The following is an 18095-nucleotide window of genomic DNA, read 5'->3' as shown; positions in this document are numbered from 1 at the left end:
GTAACGGTCGATAGCCCGCGGGAGATCAACTGGAGAATTAATAGCATCCTCAACGTTGGCAACGAACTGTTTCTGAGCGTCGTAAGCAGTTCCCTTACCGATGATGTTGGAACGCGTTTGCGACTGCGCACCCAACAGCGCCCACACGTACGTTCGAATCGAGTCGTTCAACCTGACTACCCCGGCACGAGTGAATCCTTTCGATGTGTCCAGCATGAACATTTTCCACCCGTCTGCGGTTGACTGCTCCACTTTCTGGACTGTGAAAGCAACACCACCTTTAAAGTTCATACGATCATCCCTCCATTCATTACTCGACAAAGCAAAGTCCTGGCGTAGTATATCTCGTTTCAGTAAATCATCACTGACTTCTTTCACTGGTCGCGCGCCATCATAAGGAATACCCAACCCGTGGTTCGACCCCGGCAAACGCCAATCCGTCTTCGGGTTTATTTCAAATTCATTGCAAATACGTTCGTAGACCCGTCTATCGTACGGGTTGTTTGTTGCGTCCCACGCTTTGTCCTGTGGGAGGGGGGCGCTGATCTCTTTAAGGATACGTCTGACCTGGTAGTACACGTGGAACTTGAACACAGACTGACTCAGCGGTCCACGCCGAGTGTCGGCCAATGTCACACCACACCCCGTTGTAGCGCACCACACGGCAAAGTTGAATTGATTCTGCCAGAACTGCATAGGGTTGTTGAACCAAGCGTGGACTGCCTCAATGTTAGTCACCGAAAGCTTATACTTATCGAACACATCTAAAAGCTGGGCATTGAAATACAACTCAGGAGCAACCACGATCTTCATGGGGGAGAAATCTACATCCAGTTTAGGGTAAAACACACCAGGGGAATACATTTTAAAACTATTATATAATGAGCATATATACTCTAACATGTACATAACACTTCCAGGAATAACGAGCGGTGAGGCCGTTCAGCTGACGCACGCGATCGATAACACGTCAGGTCAACTCGAAGTCGCACTCTGCGATATCACCTACCTACCGCAATGGACTAACATCAACATCAGCAACAATAAGCTGTTCGTCAGTGGAACTCGCAGTCAAATAACTGACGGCTACTACAGCGTGTGCTCTCTAAACGACGAGGTCTTCAAACCCCTGGGAGCCGAACTCAAGATGAACGACTCAAACGGCACAGTGGTGTTAATCAACAACGGAAGAACCTCATTGAGGCTAGGCCGACCATTAGCGAGGATACTCGGTATGTCTCCTGACGAGATAAAACCAACAACAACCGTCACAGGCACGAAGTTACCCGATCTAGTACCGTACCGAGAGCTGTACATTCATCTCGATCAGGTGAGCACAACGTACAACATTCAAGGAGGTCACCCTTCCACTATACTGAGAGCAGTGCCGGTGAAAACTGAGAAATTCAACGACGGTAGAACCGAGTCGTTTTCACCACGGCAGTATAAGAGATTAACCCAGGGCAACATACCTGAGCTGACAATATCGGTGTTAGATATAAATCATAATCCTGTAAATATAGGATACCTCAGCTTAACACTTCATGTAACATGACCAGCGCACAAGGGCCCGGAGTGAAAAAATGCGTCAATATCGGGATCTCCGACCTCGGAGACACACGCGGTTTCGACGCTCCCGGAGTAGATGGTAAATCGTATGCCTTGCAACTGAAAAACAACATTTACAAACGCGTTGAAATCCCCTCCGGTGGAACCCTAAGTGATATGATAGATACCACAAGAGCAACAGTCAACACTAAGTACGCCCTTGTCAACACCGGTGATAATAATTGGGTAATATACCCATCGTTCGGGGGTAAACTGTTCGACTTAGACGATGTTGAGAGCACTACCGTCGTCAAAAACAAACCATATATACTCGTCTTCACCGAAGATGACAAGTGGGTGTTGTTACCCGATAACGACGACTGGTTTCTCAATATTAAACTCGTCTCCCCTTACGTGTTCACGGATAACAAAGACAACCACCTAAACAAAGTCGTGAACAATGGAATCCTGCTCGTGGCTTACGTCCCAACTCAGAGACGTAGCGTAGTCGTCAGCCCCGTCAACAATATAGCAGCCCACATGCTATCGAGTAAACCGGCCATACAAAACGTGAAATTGCAGTTGGTGTCTGAATTCGAAGGCGTGACCAAGATACTAGAGAGTCTACCGGCAAACTCAACACTGTTCATCAAAGTCTACCTAGGGGAACCATCGGTGAATGATGTCGAGATCGTGAAGGGGATCAAACTCGGGTGGGTGAAACGACACCAGTTTCAAGTTTGCAATGTTTACGTGCGGACGGGTGTCGACTCCAAGACCAGTCTGCAGGGGGTCAACGTGATCGTGGAAAATAAGATATCACTAACCAATATCTTCCTGCCTGACAACATACACTTCATAGGTATGAAGTTAACCCATGAATTATTATCAGAAAACCAGTTGGAAATTATATCGTAATAGTATAATAATGACCAGTCATCGTCCCAACACTACGCTTAACGACCTAGGAGACACGGAGGGATTCGATCAGCCTGGTGAGGAAGATGAATTATACATCCTGCACTTCAAAGACAACATGTACAGACGGGTGTCGTTATCAGATTTAAAAGAGCCTGAATGGCTGATCAACTTAACACTCACCTCACCTTATATCACATTAACCGAACATGGGACAGTCGCTAAGATTAGGAACAACGGCATCTGGGCCGGGGATTTCATTCCGGATAGTGTATCCATAGGAACTACTAATACCGAAAAAAATAGGTTAAGGAGTGAAGTAAAAAATAAATTAACATTTAGCAATTATCCTACTAACTTAAGGCCTGATATATACACCCCTTTCACACTCATCATAGAAGTCTTATTTACGTTTTTACAACATGAAAACATCTCAAGAGTACACCAAATTTTACCCGGGGTGTCAATACACTGGTTTGACGAACACAAAAACAAATATTGTCGTATTGTTATACAACAGGATACCCACGGGGGTCCTATAAACCGCTTAATAAACCTCAGTGGGGTTTTTATTACAACAGGAAATTCTATTAGCCTCTCACCTATTACCCTGACTAGTAATCTAGACCTTATAGACTTCAAATTAATTGATAGAATATTAACTGAACCCCAATTAAAATATCTTTCAAAATATATATTATAGGATGGGTCTGTACCCAGTCGTAGAGGAAGTAGCGAAGACGCTGGAAACCGTAGATGGGTTCCGCTTGAGGCAGTTATGTGATGTGAAACGTCAACTAGAACAAGACCGTGACACGCGGAAAGCACTATGTAAAAAATACAATAGAGCTTTCAATATCGTGGACGGGGCTGACACTACCCTTATGGCAACCAGCATGGGACTAGGGGTGGCAGGCGTTGGGTTGTTGGCTACCATCGTGGCTGCACCTATAGTGCTAGGTATTGAAATAACGGCTGGGGTGACAGGGTTGGTAGGGTTGGCGCTTAAGTTAGTATCACGCAGACTTAATCGTAAGGCATTGAAACACGACGAGATCAGGGTTCTGGCCGAAGCAAAGCTGAACACAGTGAGTGAGCGAATTTCCACGGCACTCTCTGACAGTAAGATCTCAGAAGAGGAGTTTCGTTCAATCCTATCTGAACTCAAAAAATATAACGGAATGAAACAAGATATTCGGTCCAAGTCTCGTAAGTCTGCTATCAGCGAGGACGAGAAAAAAAAGTACATAGAACAGGGGATACAAAAAGCCCAGCAAGCCTTTATTATGAACACCAAAGAGATCGTAGGCGGTTCACGTTAAACTGTTTCATCGATATAAACGTGACATAGGCCGCCAAAGTGAGGTATCTATACCAGCCGGGGGAACACGAGGGCGATAGCCGTAAGCGAGCCACCGATCCTATATGGTCAGTCAAAACTTACAACATAGATAAAGTGGATATGAAAGCCGACGAACCTAACTTGTACTACTTGAGGGATGGGCCGGGTAGGGGGTTTGTAAGAGAAGAATTATTGATCGTACCGTACGGCACAGTGTTACCTCCAACACACGTTATGTAGTAGGGGTAATAGTAGCAAGAACTAAGGGCCCAACCAAAGCCTCATTTAGTAAATAAGGCTTTGTAGAGACTTTTCTTGAAAGTGTTTTAGAACTGTCATTCCCTATACTACTCATTCATTCATTCATTCATTCATTCATTCATTGTAAGATTTCGACTGATACAGTAAACTGGCTGAAGTACTGTTAAACGCAGCCGAAGTTGCGCTGGAAACGAACCAAGTGACTGTGTGCGCTGGAGCACGACGAGGAACATGTTAATTGGTACAAATGGTAAAGAAAGCAAGAGAGTGACCTATCATTCCTGGTCTGACAAATAGGAGAATACCCCATAAAACCTCGGTCGAAGAACTGACAAACGAGAATTACTAAAAGTGGATCCCACAATATTAAAACGAAACATGCTAAACTGGGTAGGTACACTTAAAACTACTGGGTAGGTACACTTTCCAAGCGTAAGGTTTTGCCCACTATAGAATGTATTCCACAACGAAAATTTTGACAGCATACCATGTGTCACCTAGAAAGAAATACAGTTTTGGTGCTTTGTGTTTCCTTCTGAGGGGTTTTACAAGGTCATTACCTCACGACTCGTGACGCGTGATGTCCTGGGCAGAAAGTGACAGTATTTTGAGTTGTTTACTTAATTACCCAGTTGGGGATTCTTAATTACTTATTTGTTCTGAAGGAGCACGGACTATATATTCTATATTTAAGTGGTTATTGGCGAATGTCAGTGGGATTGACAAGACATATTTCAAAACAGCTTAAAGATCTCACAACGCTGTTTATTTATGTGTCCCAGCATAGTCTTTGTGTCACTGGAGTAAGGACTTTCACAAATAACTTCTCTGCGTTCCGGACCTATGAAGATCTGGAGTAGAACAGGGCTTCAACAAGCAATGCTTGCCATAAAAGGTGACTTTGCTTGTCGTAAGAGGCGACTAACGGGATCGGGTGGCCAGACTCGCTAACTTGATTGCCACATCGGTTCCCGATTGTGCAGGTCGATGGTCATGCTGTTGATCACTGGACTGTCTGGTCGAAAATTGATTATCTACAAACCGCTGCCATGTTGCTGGAATATTGCTGAGTGTGACATAGAACTAAACTCACTAAATTAAACTGAAATTATTTGTCATTATATTTTCATTTGAATTTTAACCATATGCTTGCAAAATAAAGAAAACAAGCAAATGAAAATATTTTCGTCCACGAGCGAGGTTAGTCGAATTAAGACAGGAGTGATACTTATAAACACACTTTCATTCATTTACAACCTCTAAAACAATAAAAAATCTATGTATTTGGAGTGGAAGTGCAGATTCTTGTAGTTAGCGGAATTACGTCAAAATGAGTTGAATTTTGTGCCATATCCTCACTCAGTTACAACCTCCAAACCACAGGAAAAGATGTATTTTGAGTAAAAGTAATTATTCTCGTATATTTTTTAAAATCCCCCTGAATTCGCAAAATTAAATCAGATCAGTTGGATTTTGTGTCATGATACTCGTAAAGTCACTTTCATTCATTTACATCCTTCAAAACATTGGAAAAGAATGATGTATTTGGAGTAAAAGGAAATATTCTCGCCCATGGGCGAGATTGTTTTTAAATCGCTCTAAATTAGCAGAATGAAGTCAAAATGAGTTGGATGTCGTGTCATGATACTTATAAATATGCTTGCATTCATTTACAAATTGCAAAACATGTAAAAAGATCTATTTTGAGTGAAAAAATATTTTCTCGCCCATGGGCCAAAATGTTTTTCGCCCATGGGCGAGAGTTTTTAAAATCGCTCTCAATTAGCGGAATTAAGTCAAATCAGTTGAAATTTCTGTCATGATGCTCATAAATGTACTTTCATTCATTTACATCCTCCAAAACACGTGAAAACATATATTTGGGGTAAAAGGCAATGTTCTCGCCCATGGGCCAAAATGTTTTTCACCCATGGGCGAGATTTTTAAACATCGCTCTAAATTAACGGAATTAAGTCAAAATAATTTGAAATTTGTATTATGATACTTATGAACATACTTTCACTCATTTACAACACCCAAAATATGCAAAAAAATGTAATTTGAGTAAAAGTGAATATTCTCACCCATGGGCCAAATGATATTTTTAAATCGCTCTAAATTATCAGAATTAAGTCACAATAAGCTAATTTTCGTGTCACGACACTAATAAATATACTTACATTTATTTACAAACTGCAAAACATGGGAAAAAATATGTATTTTCAGTGAAAGTAAATATTCTCGTCCATGGGCCAATATGTTTTTCACCCATGGGCGAGATTTTTTAAAATCGCTGTCAGTTAGCGGAGTCAAGTCAAATCGAGCTGAAATTTTAGGCATAATACTTATTAACATTTTTTCATTCATTTACAACCTCCAAAACATTTATTCTGGACGAAATTAAACACTCTCGCCCATGGGCCTGCCCATGGGCCTGCCCATGGGCCTGTCTATGGGTCGCTGTTCGTCCATGGGCGTGCCCATGGGCGAGCGACTTTAAATTTTCAGTTTTCGAAAAAAATTTTTTTCAATTTTTCATCCTTAGCACATATTCATAATAGCTGCATGTTTATTTTTGCCAAATCTCTTGTGAGAGAGCGGTCACAGTGCGGAGAGTTTCTGGACTATTGTGAGTCCAGAATTAAATTGTGACGTGTTATACCTAATTGGATAGAAAGCCAGCCAAATGAGGTAATAAAATCATATAGGGCTGTAGATGCATCCAGGGTATGGTTTATCAGAATGTACACCCTGGGGATATTGTGGATATTCTTACAGCAGGACATTTCGTTGCACACCAGTTTGTGTTAGATTCGTGAGTGCATAAAATCCTCTTTAAGCCTCTCTTTGTCGTGGTGAAACAATCACACTGAAACACATATGATGTCTAAATGTGCATATCTTTATGTTTCATAAGAGCATTTTGATTGAAACTTTGTTGTACCAGTGTTATCTCACCTCTCTGATACTGGTTGAATCTAACTGTCCTGCTGGTATTCCTCTATTAGCACTTCCATGTGAAGTATCTGAGCATCATGTCCCCAGGTCTCCATGCCGAGGGCTCCATCATCAGCAACCTGTTCAACCTCTACTTCTGGGATGTAGTCTTCATGGACGTCCCTGATGCCTTCCATAGCCCATACCAGACTCAGCCACTGGACTTCCACAGTGATTTCTTCTACACCAGACGACAGGAGGCCATCGACACTCGTCTACAGGAACTGGAGGAGGCGACTGAGGAGGTGACGGCAATACCAGCATTCTCCTTGTACAAACATCTGATAGGGTCTCCTTATACAAGCATCTTCTAATAGGGTCTTCGTATACAAACATCTCCTGATGGGGTCTCATAATACAACCATCTTCTGATAAGGTCTCCTCAGAGGGTCTCCTTATACAAATATCTCCCAATAGGGTCTCATTATACAAACATCTGATGGGGACTCAACATACAAACATCTTCTAAAGGGTCTCCTTATATACAAACATCTCCAGATCTTCTGATGGGGGTCACCTTATACAAACATCTTCTTATAGGGCCTGCTTACACTAACATCTTCTGAGGTCCCTTCGTACGAACATAATCTGATGTGGTCTCCTTATACAAACACATTCTGATAGGGTCTCAGCATCCCAACAAACAGATCTCCTACTGAGCTTTTCCTCTGCACAGGAATTGATCTATCACTGAATTAGCAGTAGAGTTACATTTTCGTCACTCACCCACTCTGCTTGTCCAGGCTCTACATGACATGATGGCGGCCACCTGGAATGACCACAATGGAGAGATGTGTGCAGGCCTCAACTGGGAGAAATTTAAGAGTCTTGAACATGCTCAGGTACTCCCAACATGGTGTAAAGCCCTTCATCCATGATTGTTGTGATATTATTACAGGATATTTATATAGCGCACATATCCATGCACCTTGCTTGCCCAAGGTGCTGGTATATGGTTCCCTCGATCACTGGATGTCAGTCTCAACGTGACATCGTATTATCAATCTCAACTTCATGGGTGTATACAACAGTGAACAACATTATCCATCTCATGAACTACATATGGATGTTAGTGTTGTTAAAAATCTTCCCCCAGTCTTGGAACTAGAGCAGTATGTAGTGTATGTCTGTCTCCCTGCAGGGTCTGGTGAGCTGTATTGGAGGGAAGAAGTTGGCAGGCATGATGAGACGGTATGCCATGGACCCTCGACATACACGCAGTGGCTTCCCCGACCTCACTCTGTGGAACACAGATACTAAAACATTCAAGGTACTGTTTCCATTCCTACGGTGTCCTGGCGCTTGTCAGCTACATCACCTTCATGTTACTTTTCAACGATTTGTGATAAAAAAATGTGGAATTTAATCTGAACCAATTTGTATTTGTTAATATTTGTATCAATATACAGTGCAATTCTGTAATATTTTGGTAATAATTCTGGAAATATATGTTCAACTTTGATAAGTGTATGAAGATATATCTAACTATACATGTACTGTGTGGTGCTCACTTCAGTGAGATATTTTATAAGTGCCTGATTCTCCTCAGATCTGTGAGGTCAAAGGCCCAGGTGATCGTCTGTCACACAAACAGATTCTGTGGCTGGACGCCCTGCTCAAACTGGGCGTGGATGCCGAGGTCTGCTATGTTAAAGGTAAGGTCATGGTGGATGGTGGGATGCAGTACTCTGTACACACATGTACAGTTTCCTTGTGTTGATGCCCTGCTGAAATATTGCTTAATGCAATGTTAAAACAACACACAAATTTGGTAGACAGTACTGTTGTCTGTTCAGTATTGATTTTATATAAATGATTTTATTGATATTGCTGGTAAATACTTTGTCAAGCAATCTGAAGAGTGTTTGGGTCAAGTAAAGATACTATGAGGATATGTTCCAGAAATGTGTAATGTAATCATTTTCAGACATTTCAGCTTGTATTAAAGTGCGTATATGTGTTGAAATAAAAAAGAATAAAATAAACTGGCTTCAGTTAATGTCAAGTTGCTAAACTTGACTTAGTGACAAGACACTGACTCTTGCAAAGTTAGCAGAACAGTTTGACACTTGCATCAGCAGAGTCTGTTATTTCTCTCAGTTGGTGTGACCAGGACATTGATTGCTGGCTCTTAAATTGTTTCAGTTGCTACCTAGTAATCATGTCAGCACCATCTCATGAAGTACATTGGTTGTTTGAGTAAACCACTCAAGAAACATTAAAGGACCAAAGTGTAGATTTAAATCACAAGTTAGGGAGAACATTCCACAAAGATATGTTTGCTGTTGCAGCTGTTGGTGCCAAGAAACTGAAACCTGTGGCCAGTACTTCCACCTCCTGAAATGTCTACAGAGGTTGAACATCCGACATCGGATGCTCTCACCATTCTTCATTTCATCATCTACAAGTCAACTGTGATAGGCCTCTGAAGTAGAAAACTTAAACTTGCATTTAGTTCTTAGGTGACAAACCCAACTGCAGAAACTTGACTACAATGTGGCATTATGTATATACAGATTGGTGTAGCTTATTGTGTTACAGTCATCAGATTTTGGATGGAAGATTACAAACTTTAGCACTAGGTGGTGAAGAATGGGTAGGTGTTGGATGACAAAGTCCTTGAACTCAATTCATGCCTTGTGCCAAGAATTTGATGAAAGTATATCTGAAGAATATATCAAATATAACAAAAGAGTGTGGAGGTGTGGACAAGCAGCAACTGTTGAGTTTTGTACTTTTGTGGCTCTGATACATCTTCTTCTGGCCAGTGTGTGGATGTTTGAAGAATGAATGTCAACCTTATTGTGAAGTTCGAGTCCTTGGAGGATGCTCATGAAAAAGTGCTTGAATGTTGTTGCCCAAGAACATTGTGATAAAACTCTGTGCGTGCATGTGTTTTTGCATGCATGCTTGTGTCTATCTCTCGTATGGAGCTGAACTTTGTGGAATTTGTTTTTGTTGGAGTATGTTTCCTATGATGATCTATGTATGTTGTGAACATGGAACAAAGTGACGATATTATTATACATACAAATGATTGAACTATTGAGTACTATCATTGAACATGACGCAAGTCACTGTTCAGCAGGTAGACTGTGCTCCGGAGCGTGCCTACAACCAATGTGGTAATTCTCTATACATTATGTATGCACAGTGTGAGAACATTTGTGAAAGCAGTTATTATAGAAATATACACTCCACTATATTGGCAGCCCAAGGAAAACTTGTATCAGCTGATTCAAGTAACTCTTTTACTCTCCACATATTTCAGTTCTTACATTAAGTATAAGTAAGATTTTTGAAAAAAATTCTAGTTATGTTGGACATGAGCATCCTCGATATCTCCAGGGTCTACGTTTCGAAAAGTCTCCACTATACCCTGGACGCATCTACGGCTCAGCCCAATAAATTTATTACCTCCCTTGGCTGGCTTTTTATCCAATCAGGCGTCTACACTGGGAAGTTGAGCGAACCAATCACAACTCACTTTCGCTTTTTAAATTCTCTAACCGATTAAACTTGGCAAACAAACCATGCGTAGATTCTCTGAAAGAGGTAGATGGATTTCTTGCATATGTTTTTAAAAAGGTTTCGGACCTATAAAGTTGCCTGTATGATTTCCCCAAATTGTGAGTCGCACGGCGAGCAAACCTTCGCAGTTGCAACTGCTACCTTTGTTGACACTGGCAAGTTCGGTTATAACGGCAACCATTCTGATTGGCTACTGTGAGAAAGCGGAGCCAGCCAAGGGAGGTAATAAACTTATCAGGCCGACCCGTAGATGCGTCCAGGATATAGTGGAGACTTCTCGGAACGTATACCCTGGAAGATATCGAGGATGGGACATGAGATGAAATAGAACGAATGTATCAAGTGTATAAAGTTGTGATTAAGGATTGATTATTCATGATATGATTGTTCTCTTTGAGAGGCATTGTAGAAGTTGTAAAAGGAGGGACAAGACTTTATAGATCAGCTTCTTTGTTGTGCAAATAGTGAAGTTTCAGTATAGATACTTACACTGCTTTCAAGCATTAAATGTTTTTGTTGAAAATTTGAGAGTCTTGAACATGGTACAAGTATCTATGCTGTAATGTCATTATGGCACAATAAAGAGGTTGATCATTCAAAAGCCTTGTGATTCCTGTGATTCCTGATGGTCAGTATGTCATTGGGCATTGTGTGGCACAGCAGTATCTTGGAAACTATGGAACAACAAGCTATACCTCTGCTAATTATACTCAGTCATCTAAAGTTCAAGAACAAGTCAAGAAACCAAAAATTTGTTGCAGATCCACTTGTTTGTCTTTCTTTTATAAATGTAAGGAATTGAATATGCATGTATTTTTCATTGTCTATTTTTTTTTTTAAAAAACGTGGAAATGAAAACAACTGGGTCTCCACTGGATACAAAATGGAATGTATTCAAACAGTATCTGTGAAACTACTGAACTGTAAATTTTTTGAATGAACAAAATTGACCATGTACAGATGTTTCAGTGTAGATTATAAACAGGCTGAAAGTTAAAAGAACTTCGTCTACAACAGAGTGCAGATACAATGTATATGTAAAGTAGCATTACGACTGTTAATGGCATGTTCAACTATAGTTGTTGTATTGATGAACATATTCATTCCCTTCCTGATACACTGCGTTGACAGGAAATACTTATTGTGCTTCTCACTGGAATTTACTGAATATTGAAATAGGGTATTTTTTTACTAATTATGTATAAGAAAAACAAAGGCGTGTGAATAAACCGTAGCAGTTATATCAGTGTGTTGATTTGTTCTTTGAGAGAGCATTACTGAATAAGTTATGTAATTTAGTGAATGCACTCTCTAGACGTAATGCAAGACTGCATCTGTACACCAGAGATGAGCTATCCTGTCATAACCTGGGCGGTTGAGCAAGTGCAGATTGTTATGGATGCGTTGAGGTGGCAGGTGGGACATATTGTTGGGAAAGCAAGTGTACTTGAGATGCCTAACAGGAGTTAGTGGCCATAGGTATATTTAATGAAAACATGTCACCACTTGATTTAGGGAGGGTTTTTCTTCTGTGAATCTGAGTAATGCAGTATGGTATGCATCCATACGTGAGATGCACATCCGTGCTCCCCAGTGTAGTACATCTGGAGTGGTGGGTATGTCTAATCGTTAAAGCCCTCACTCATCATGCCCAGACGGATGTTCGCTTCCCCTTTTGAGTGTCCCTTCAAGACTGCTAGAGTATTGCTGAAAGTGATATCACTCTCGCACTGTAGAACAGGGCATGATAGGGGAAGTTACAAATTTCCCAGATAATGGTGCATCATTGACCACTGTCAACCTGGCAAATTGTCACCAGGTTTTTGAGAAAGGACTATCATGACCTGCTACTCTTATTCTCCCGATGCCTTGTTTTGGAATTCAATTGAAGTTTCCGTGAGCGTGGTCATAGCAAAAACAAAGGTGACCATGTCGCAAACATGTTATATTTGTGTCTGTATAATTGTTTGTCGGCAGCATCCTCAGTATCGTATCGTATCGTGTCGGGAGTAGTATCGTATAGACGTGAAAACTCCACATCAATATCTGTGATCTGTTTACATTCACTTAGCTGGTGGACATCGATACCTCGGGTACCACACTGTATTGACTTCCACTTCGCCCTGTTTCTGCTTCAATGTTTAACTGCCGTTTAACAGCTTGAGTCAGGAGATAGGAGATTTCGTGTTGACCGTGTTTTATTGACTTCTGCACTTCTTAAAACGGTTATGAATTTATTGAATGGAAATAATTTTATAACAAGCGACCATTAAACACTATCTCTAGTTCAAATCCAAACATTCATCTATAACCAACGAAACAATTACGTGTCAATAACTCTTGTCTCGGAATATATTTATTAAAACATAGTGTAAAAGACCTTTCAAAATGATTTATATCAGTCAGCGACGGACGAAGAACAAAATTTGATGTCATAATTGCATATTCTGATAACAACAAGAAAAACAACAAGAAAAACAACAACAAGAAAAACAACAACAACAACAACAAGAAACACACACCTCCAACAAAATGACACCACCACCCCGCCCGACCCCGTATGGACCTTATTCCCTCTGCAACCAATTTAATTCTCCTGTGTACAGCAGAATACATGCTTTTTACGCTCCAAATCCCAAACATCCTTACCAACACAAATAAACCCCAGAACTATACAGTTCCTTTTTATAATTCATTGCAGGACCTCATGTAACATATTTACCCAAGAGGCGTGAAATGTCTGCCTCAAAAAAGCTACATCTTCAAACAAACCTCATATCGATCGTTCTGTAGTGTATCTTGGCGACTGGTGTGACAAAGTCGTATTCCTTGCATGCAGCCACGTAATACATGACTTCATGGTCTGCGCCAGGAAAATGGTGATCTTTGTGCATCGCTTTCAATCATTGTTTATTGTTTGCATCATCCCTGGGGTCTGAAATACTCAGTAAGACTTCAGTATGATGTAATAGTAACAACATGTCGATTATTTTGTAATGTTTGCCAATACTGTATTGTTTGAATGCTGATCTGAATAACATTCTTTCGGGCATTGGATTTCAAGGATTAAGATAGACCAAAAGTATCAAACCTGTAAGAAATTGTTGAAAGTGACGCTGGGTGGTAGGGTTTAATTTCATGATAACTAAAACCGTTAATGTTAACATAAGCCTGCTCGCAGATCGTTGAACACAATTGAAATGAAAGCTCAAATGAGGTCGATACGTCTTTATGATTTGATTGCCATAGAAATCTGTGTTATATTATATATTATATTGTAAAGCACCTCATAATTAAATGATCTCAAAGATACTGAATCTCAGCATCAGTGTTTGTTTTCTTTTCACTGTCACCCACGCAACGTTAATTTAAATAAATCCCAGTACCGTGAGTACTGTTGTACGGCGTTAGGCACACAAACACTAACGTTTCTGCCAGTTGTCTCAGATACAGGCACTTTGGAAAGGTCAGTAACTACTTCAGCTGATTTTCTGCGACCCATTCAAATAAGCTTCGAATTGTTACTTAGTTAGTGTTGGACCCTCCGTTCACAGTAATTGGTGGTAATGATCTAGAATTAACATTGAGAAAATGGTCCCATAGCAGCCACATGATTGGGCTTTCAATTGCATGGGGTTCTTCAGGAAAGCAGTATCATTGTATGTCCGCTTTTATCTACATGTTTGTAGCCTTTATATCTCAGGATAAAGGGAAAGATCCACTTAGTAAGAAATCGATCACTGTAGGCGGATTGATTTCTTGTACCCTAGATCCACTAACCTAGAGTGGTATGTTGACAAGTGCTTCGGGCGTGCTGTTGCCGATCATTGTTGTGTTCAAAATTCGCCATTTTGATCCATCTTGGAAAGGATGCTATTATGCATTAGTTTTTTAATGCACATTGAAGTATCTGCTTCTGTGAAGGTCTGTCGGTGTGGTTTCAATTGCTACTACTCACTGACAATGCACAAATCCATCGAGGTTCTTCTGTTACTCACATTAAAGCGTTAATGTTATACTGCTAATATAAATGAACCGGTCCTACCAATACTACATGTTAAAGTATCTATCCGTTGGGGGTCTCCGAAACTAATGTGAATGCACCAGTCCTAGGTGGTTTTTCTTCTAATATGAATGGAACAGTCCCCTGATGTTCTCCTTCAACTAGTGTCAATGTACCAATACAAGGCTGTTCTCCTTATGTAATGTAACAATCGGCTGATGTTCTCCTACAACTTATATCAATGGCTACTGTTAATGTGCAATCCACTCACAGTGTATGAGAGCAGAAGCGACCATGTTCTCCCACCACTATGTATTAGTATGTAGAAGTGTGTACTACGTAAAATATACAAACCAGCTGAAGTTCAGGCACCAATCCTTTGTTATACTCCTAGTGTTTTTTCTATAACCAATGCTAATGTACAAAATTTACCAACCTGCTAATTCCGATGTTCTCAACTTCTTATGTTAAAAAGTCACTCACTGATGTTTTCTTTGTTTGTTTGTTTTAAGCCACGGTCAACGATATTCAGGTATATGTCAGCGGTATGGACCAGACAATCCAGCGGTCGACAGCATGAGCATCGATGTTAATATACCAGTTCGTTGACTTCTCCAACAGTGACGATATTCAGGTATATGTCAGCGGTATGGACCAGACAATCCAGCGGTCGACAGCATGAGCATCGATGTTAATATACCAGTTCGTTGACTTCTCCAACTGTGACAAATGTTTACACCATGAGAGAGTTTCGCACATTATTTCTTTGTTCCGATATTCAACATTGTGTGTATAAAAGTGTAAAATAAAACAGTGCAAAATCTGACCTACGATCATCTTACGTCCACAAAAAACTTGACCGCCGATTCGAAAAAATCTAAGAAAACATAAATGATCAACATAAACGGTATTGTAAACATTAACAAAAAAATCATGTAAAACATGTGCAAAATGTCATAACATTGAACAATGAATTAAATATGGTTGGTAATGTCCATGTGGGGTACAGTGTTTCAATACATGTCCAAATGGTAAGTTTGGCGTAACATGACCATAGGTTGTGGTCACTCTGGTAACATGTGTAAACCTCGATTGGTTTGAATGCTGGCGAACTCTCCCATAGACCCCCCTCCCCCACCCCACCCCACCCCCCACTGAACTGATGCTCGATGACGTCACGCGGGAAGCGTCGCCATTCTTCTAAATGAGTTCATCAAGGTGCATGTTTCGAGGTAGTTGTCGCCGTCGAATTTATTTGTCCATTATATCCCATTGGATATATATATCCTATAGGATTAAGGTTTGTAGAGCGAGTTGGTCAGGGTAACACAAACCATCTGGCTGTTGACGAAGGAATGGGAACACAACACTAGGACCTCTCTCATGTTACCGTCAGTGATGACCAAAGGCAGCAGAAATGCCTCGCAACACCACGGCACTCATATCCCAGTAGGGCACGGCCTCGTATAGGCTAAAAGGGGTCAAGACGATATACACGCTCTCTGCCATCAGAGTTGAACATGCAGAACATGCTCGGTGAAGAGGTAGCGCTGTCGATTATGACGTTGCCAACTTCTTACTGTTTTCTCTCATCTCAGCCTTCGACGACGGTGTTCACTGGTCAGCACTTTGCTGCTGTATGTATTGTCTGATGGGTCTGTAAGGTCTGATACCGGCTGCACTTACTCGTCCTGCTAGTGTCTGTCTGACCACACGACCTAATGCGTTCGACCCCGATGGCGTCACATGAAACAATCTGTTACGCAGATGTAAGGTGCTTAGCTGACGATGTTATGGGTCGTTGTCCATTACCAGTCTGTCATCATCATCATCATGCTGTCTCTTGCCCTACCTGTTATTCTGCATCACTGAACAAAATTGCCTTCTGTATTAAGGAATCAGTTCAATGTTCAACTTAGTCTGTTTTGCCCCCATTTGCAGCATTCCTATAACCCCCTCAGGCTGTTCTTGGGTTAACCTGGGCATTTTGTTTGTGTTTTCGTGTGTTTTCAATACTGCATATTTAACATATGATTTGACTTTTTATATCGTTTGTGCACGTGCAAATTCTAAACAAGCAAATCCCTTTTCTATTTCGTTTTCTTTTGCTATTACACGGATTCGTAATCTGCGACATTTGAGGATTGGAACTGGCATGGTTACGTTGAGGTGATAGTATCTGTGTTTCACTACTTGAAGTTGCTCTTGGATGTTAGTTTGCAAACTGAAGCACCTGTTGGCTGCCTACTAGATGTTTCGATTATTTGTTTCAGGAAGTAATTGGCCTCATCTTCATGCAAGTCTTATGGAAATGAGTGGAGAGATTGGAGACAGTCACCTTACCCTTTGCTCAGTACAATAAACATTGAATCCATTTACGTTTTCCTCTGCAGTCGCAATTTTATCTCCGTAGACGTGCGTTCATCTCAATGACTGTCCATGACATAAACACATTTTCCACTTCCCCTACACGTTTGCTTTTATAACTGACTTTCTAATATGGTAACATTCCCCCAGATACGATTTTTTTCTCACTTTACACCACCAAGAGTACAAGAGCTTTTCCCACCTCGCCCCACCAGCTACAAGGCTTCCAGCTTTACAACACCAGATACAAGGAAGGGTCTTCGATCACTTTTCACTGCCAGAAACAAGGGTTGCCATTTTACACCACCATATGCAAGGGTTTCCAACTTTACACCACCAGATACATGGATGTCTCCACTTTACATCACCAGATACAAGGGTTTCCCACTTTACACCACCAGGTACATGGATGTCTCCACTTTACACCACCAGATGCAAGGGTTTCCCACTTTACACTACCAGATACATGGACCCTCCACTTTACATCACCAGCTACAAGGACCTTCCACTTTACACCATCAGATACAAGGGTTTCCAACTTTACACCTCCACATACAACGGTCTTCAACTTTACACCACCAGATACAAGGGTTCCCCACTTTCCACCAACAGATACACGGGATTCCCACTTTACACCACCAGATACAAGGGTTTCCCACTTTACACTACCACATACATGGACCTTCCACTTTAAATCACCAGGTACAAGGGCCTTCCACTTTACAACACCAGATACAAGGGTTTCCCACTTTACACCTCCATATACACCGGTCTTCCACTTTACACCACTAGATACAAGGGTTTCCCAATTTACACCACCAGATACAAGGGTTCCCCACTTTCCACCAACAGATACACGGGATTCCCACTTTACACCACCAGATACAAGGGTTTCCCACTTTACACTACCACATACATGGACCTTCAACTTTAAATCACCAGGTACAAGGGCCTTCCACTTTACAAACGCCAGATACAAGGGTTTCCCACTTTACACCTCCATATACACCGGTCTTCCACTTTACACCACCAGATACAAGGGTTCCCACTTTACACCACCAGATACGGGGGTTCCCCACTTTACACCAACAGATACAAGGGATTCCTACTTTATGCTGCTGTGTACAA

General features: G+C 41.2%; 1 protein-coding gene across 1 annotated transcript in view; it reads left to right on the top strand.

Moving 5' to 3' along the window:
* The window catches only part of LOC137278085 (fanconi-associated nuclease 1-like), a 42261-nt gene extending 30423 nt beyond the window's left edge, over nucleotides 1-11838 (top strand). The window contains exons 12-16 of the mRNA XM_067810173.1: nucleotides 7115-7311; nucleotides 7810-7908; nucleotides 8208-8336; nucleotides 8616-8721; nucleotides 9358-11838. Of these exons, the coding sequence (XP_067666274.1) occupies nucleotides 7115-7311; nucleotides 7810-7908; nucleotides 8208-8336; nucleotides 8616-8721; nucleotides 9358-9407 (581 nt within the window). The 3' untranslated portion in view covers nucleotides 9408-11838. The remainder of the gene's footprint in view (nucleotides 1-7114; nucleotides 7312-7809; nucleotides 7909-8207; nucleotides 8337-8615; nucleotides 8722-9357) is intronic.
* Nucleotides 11839-18095: the final 6257 nt, after the last annotated feature.

This window comes from Haliotis asinina, chromosome 3, assembly GCF_037392515.1.
Source record: "Haliotis asinina isolate JCU_RB_2024 chromosome 3, JCU_Hal_asi_v2, whole genome shotgun sequence".
Taxonomy (NCBI): domain Eukaryota; kingdom Metazoa; phylum Mollusca; class Gastropoda; order Lepetellida; family Haliotidae; genus Haliotis; species Haliotis asinina.
This window is presented reverse-complemented; position numbering and strand designations above follow the sequence as displayed.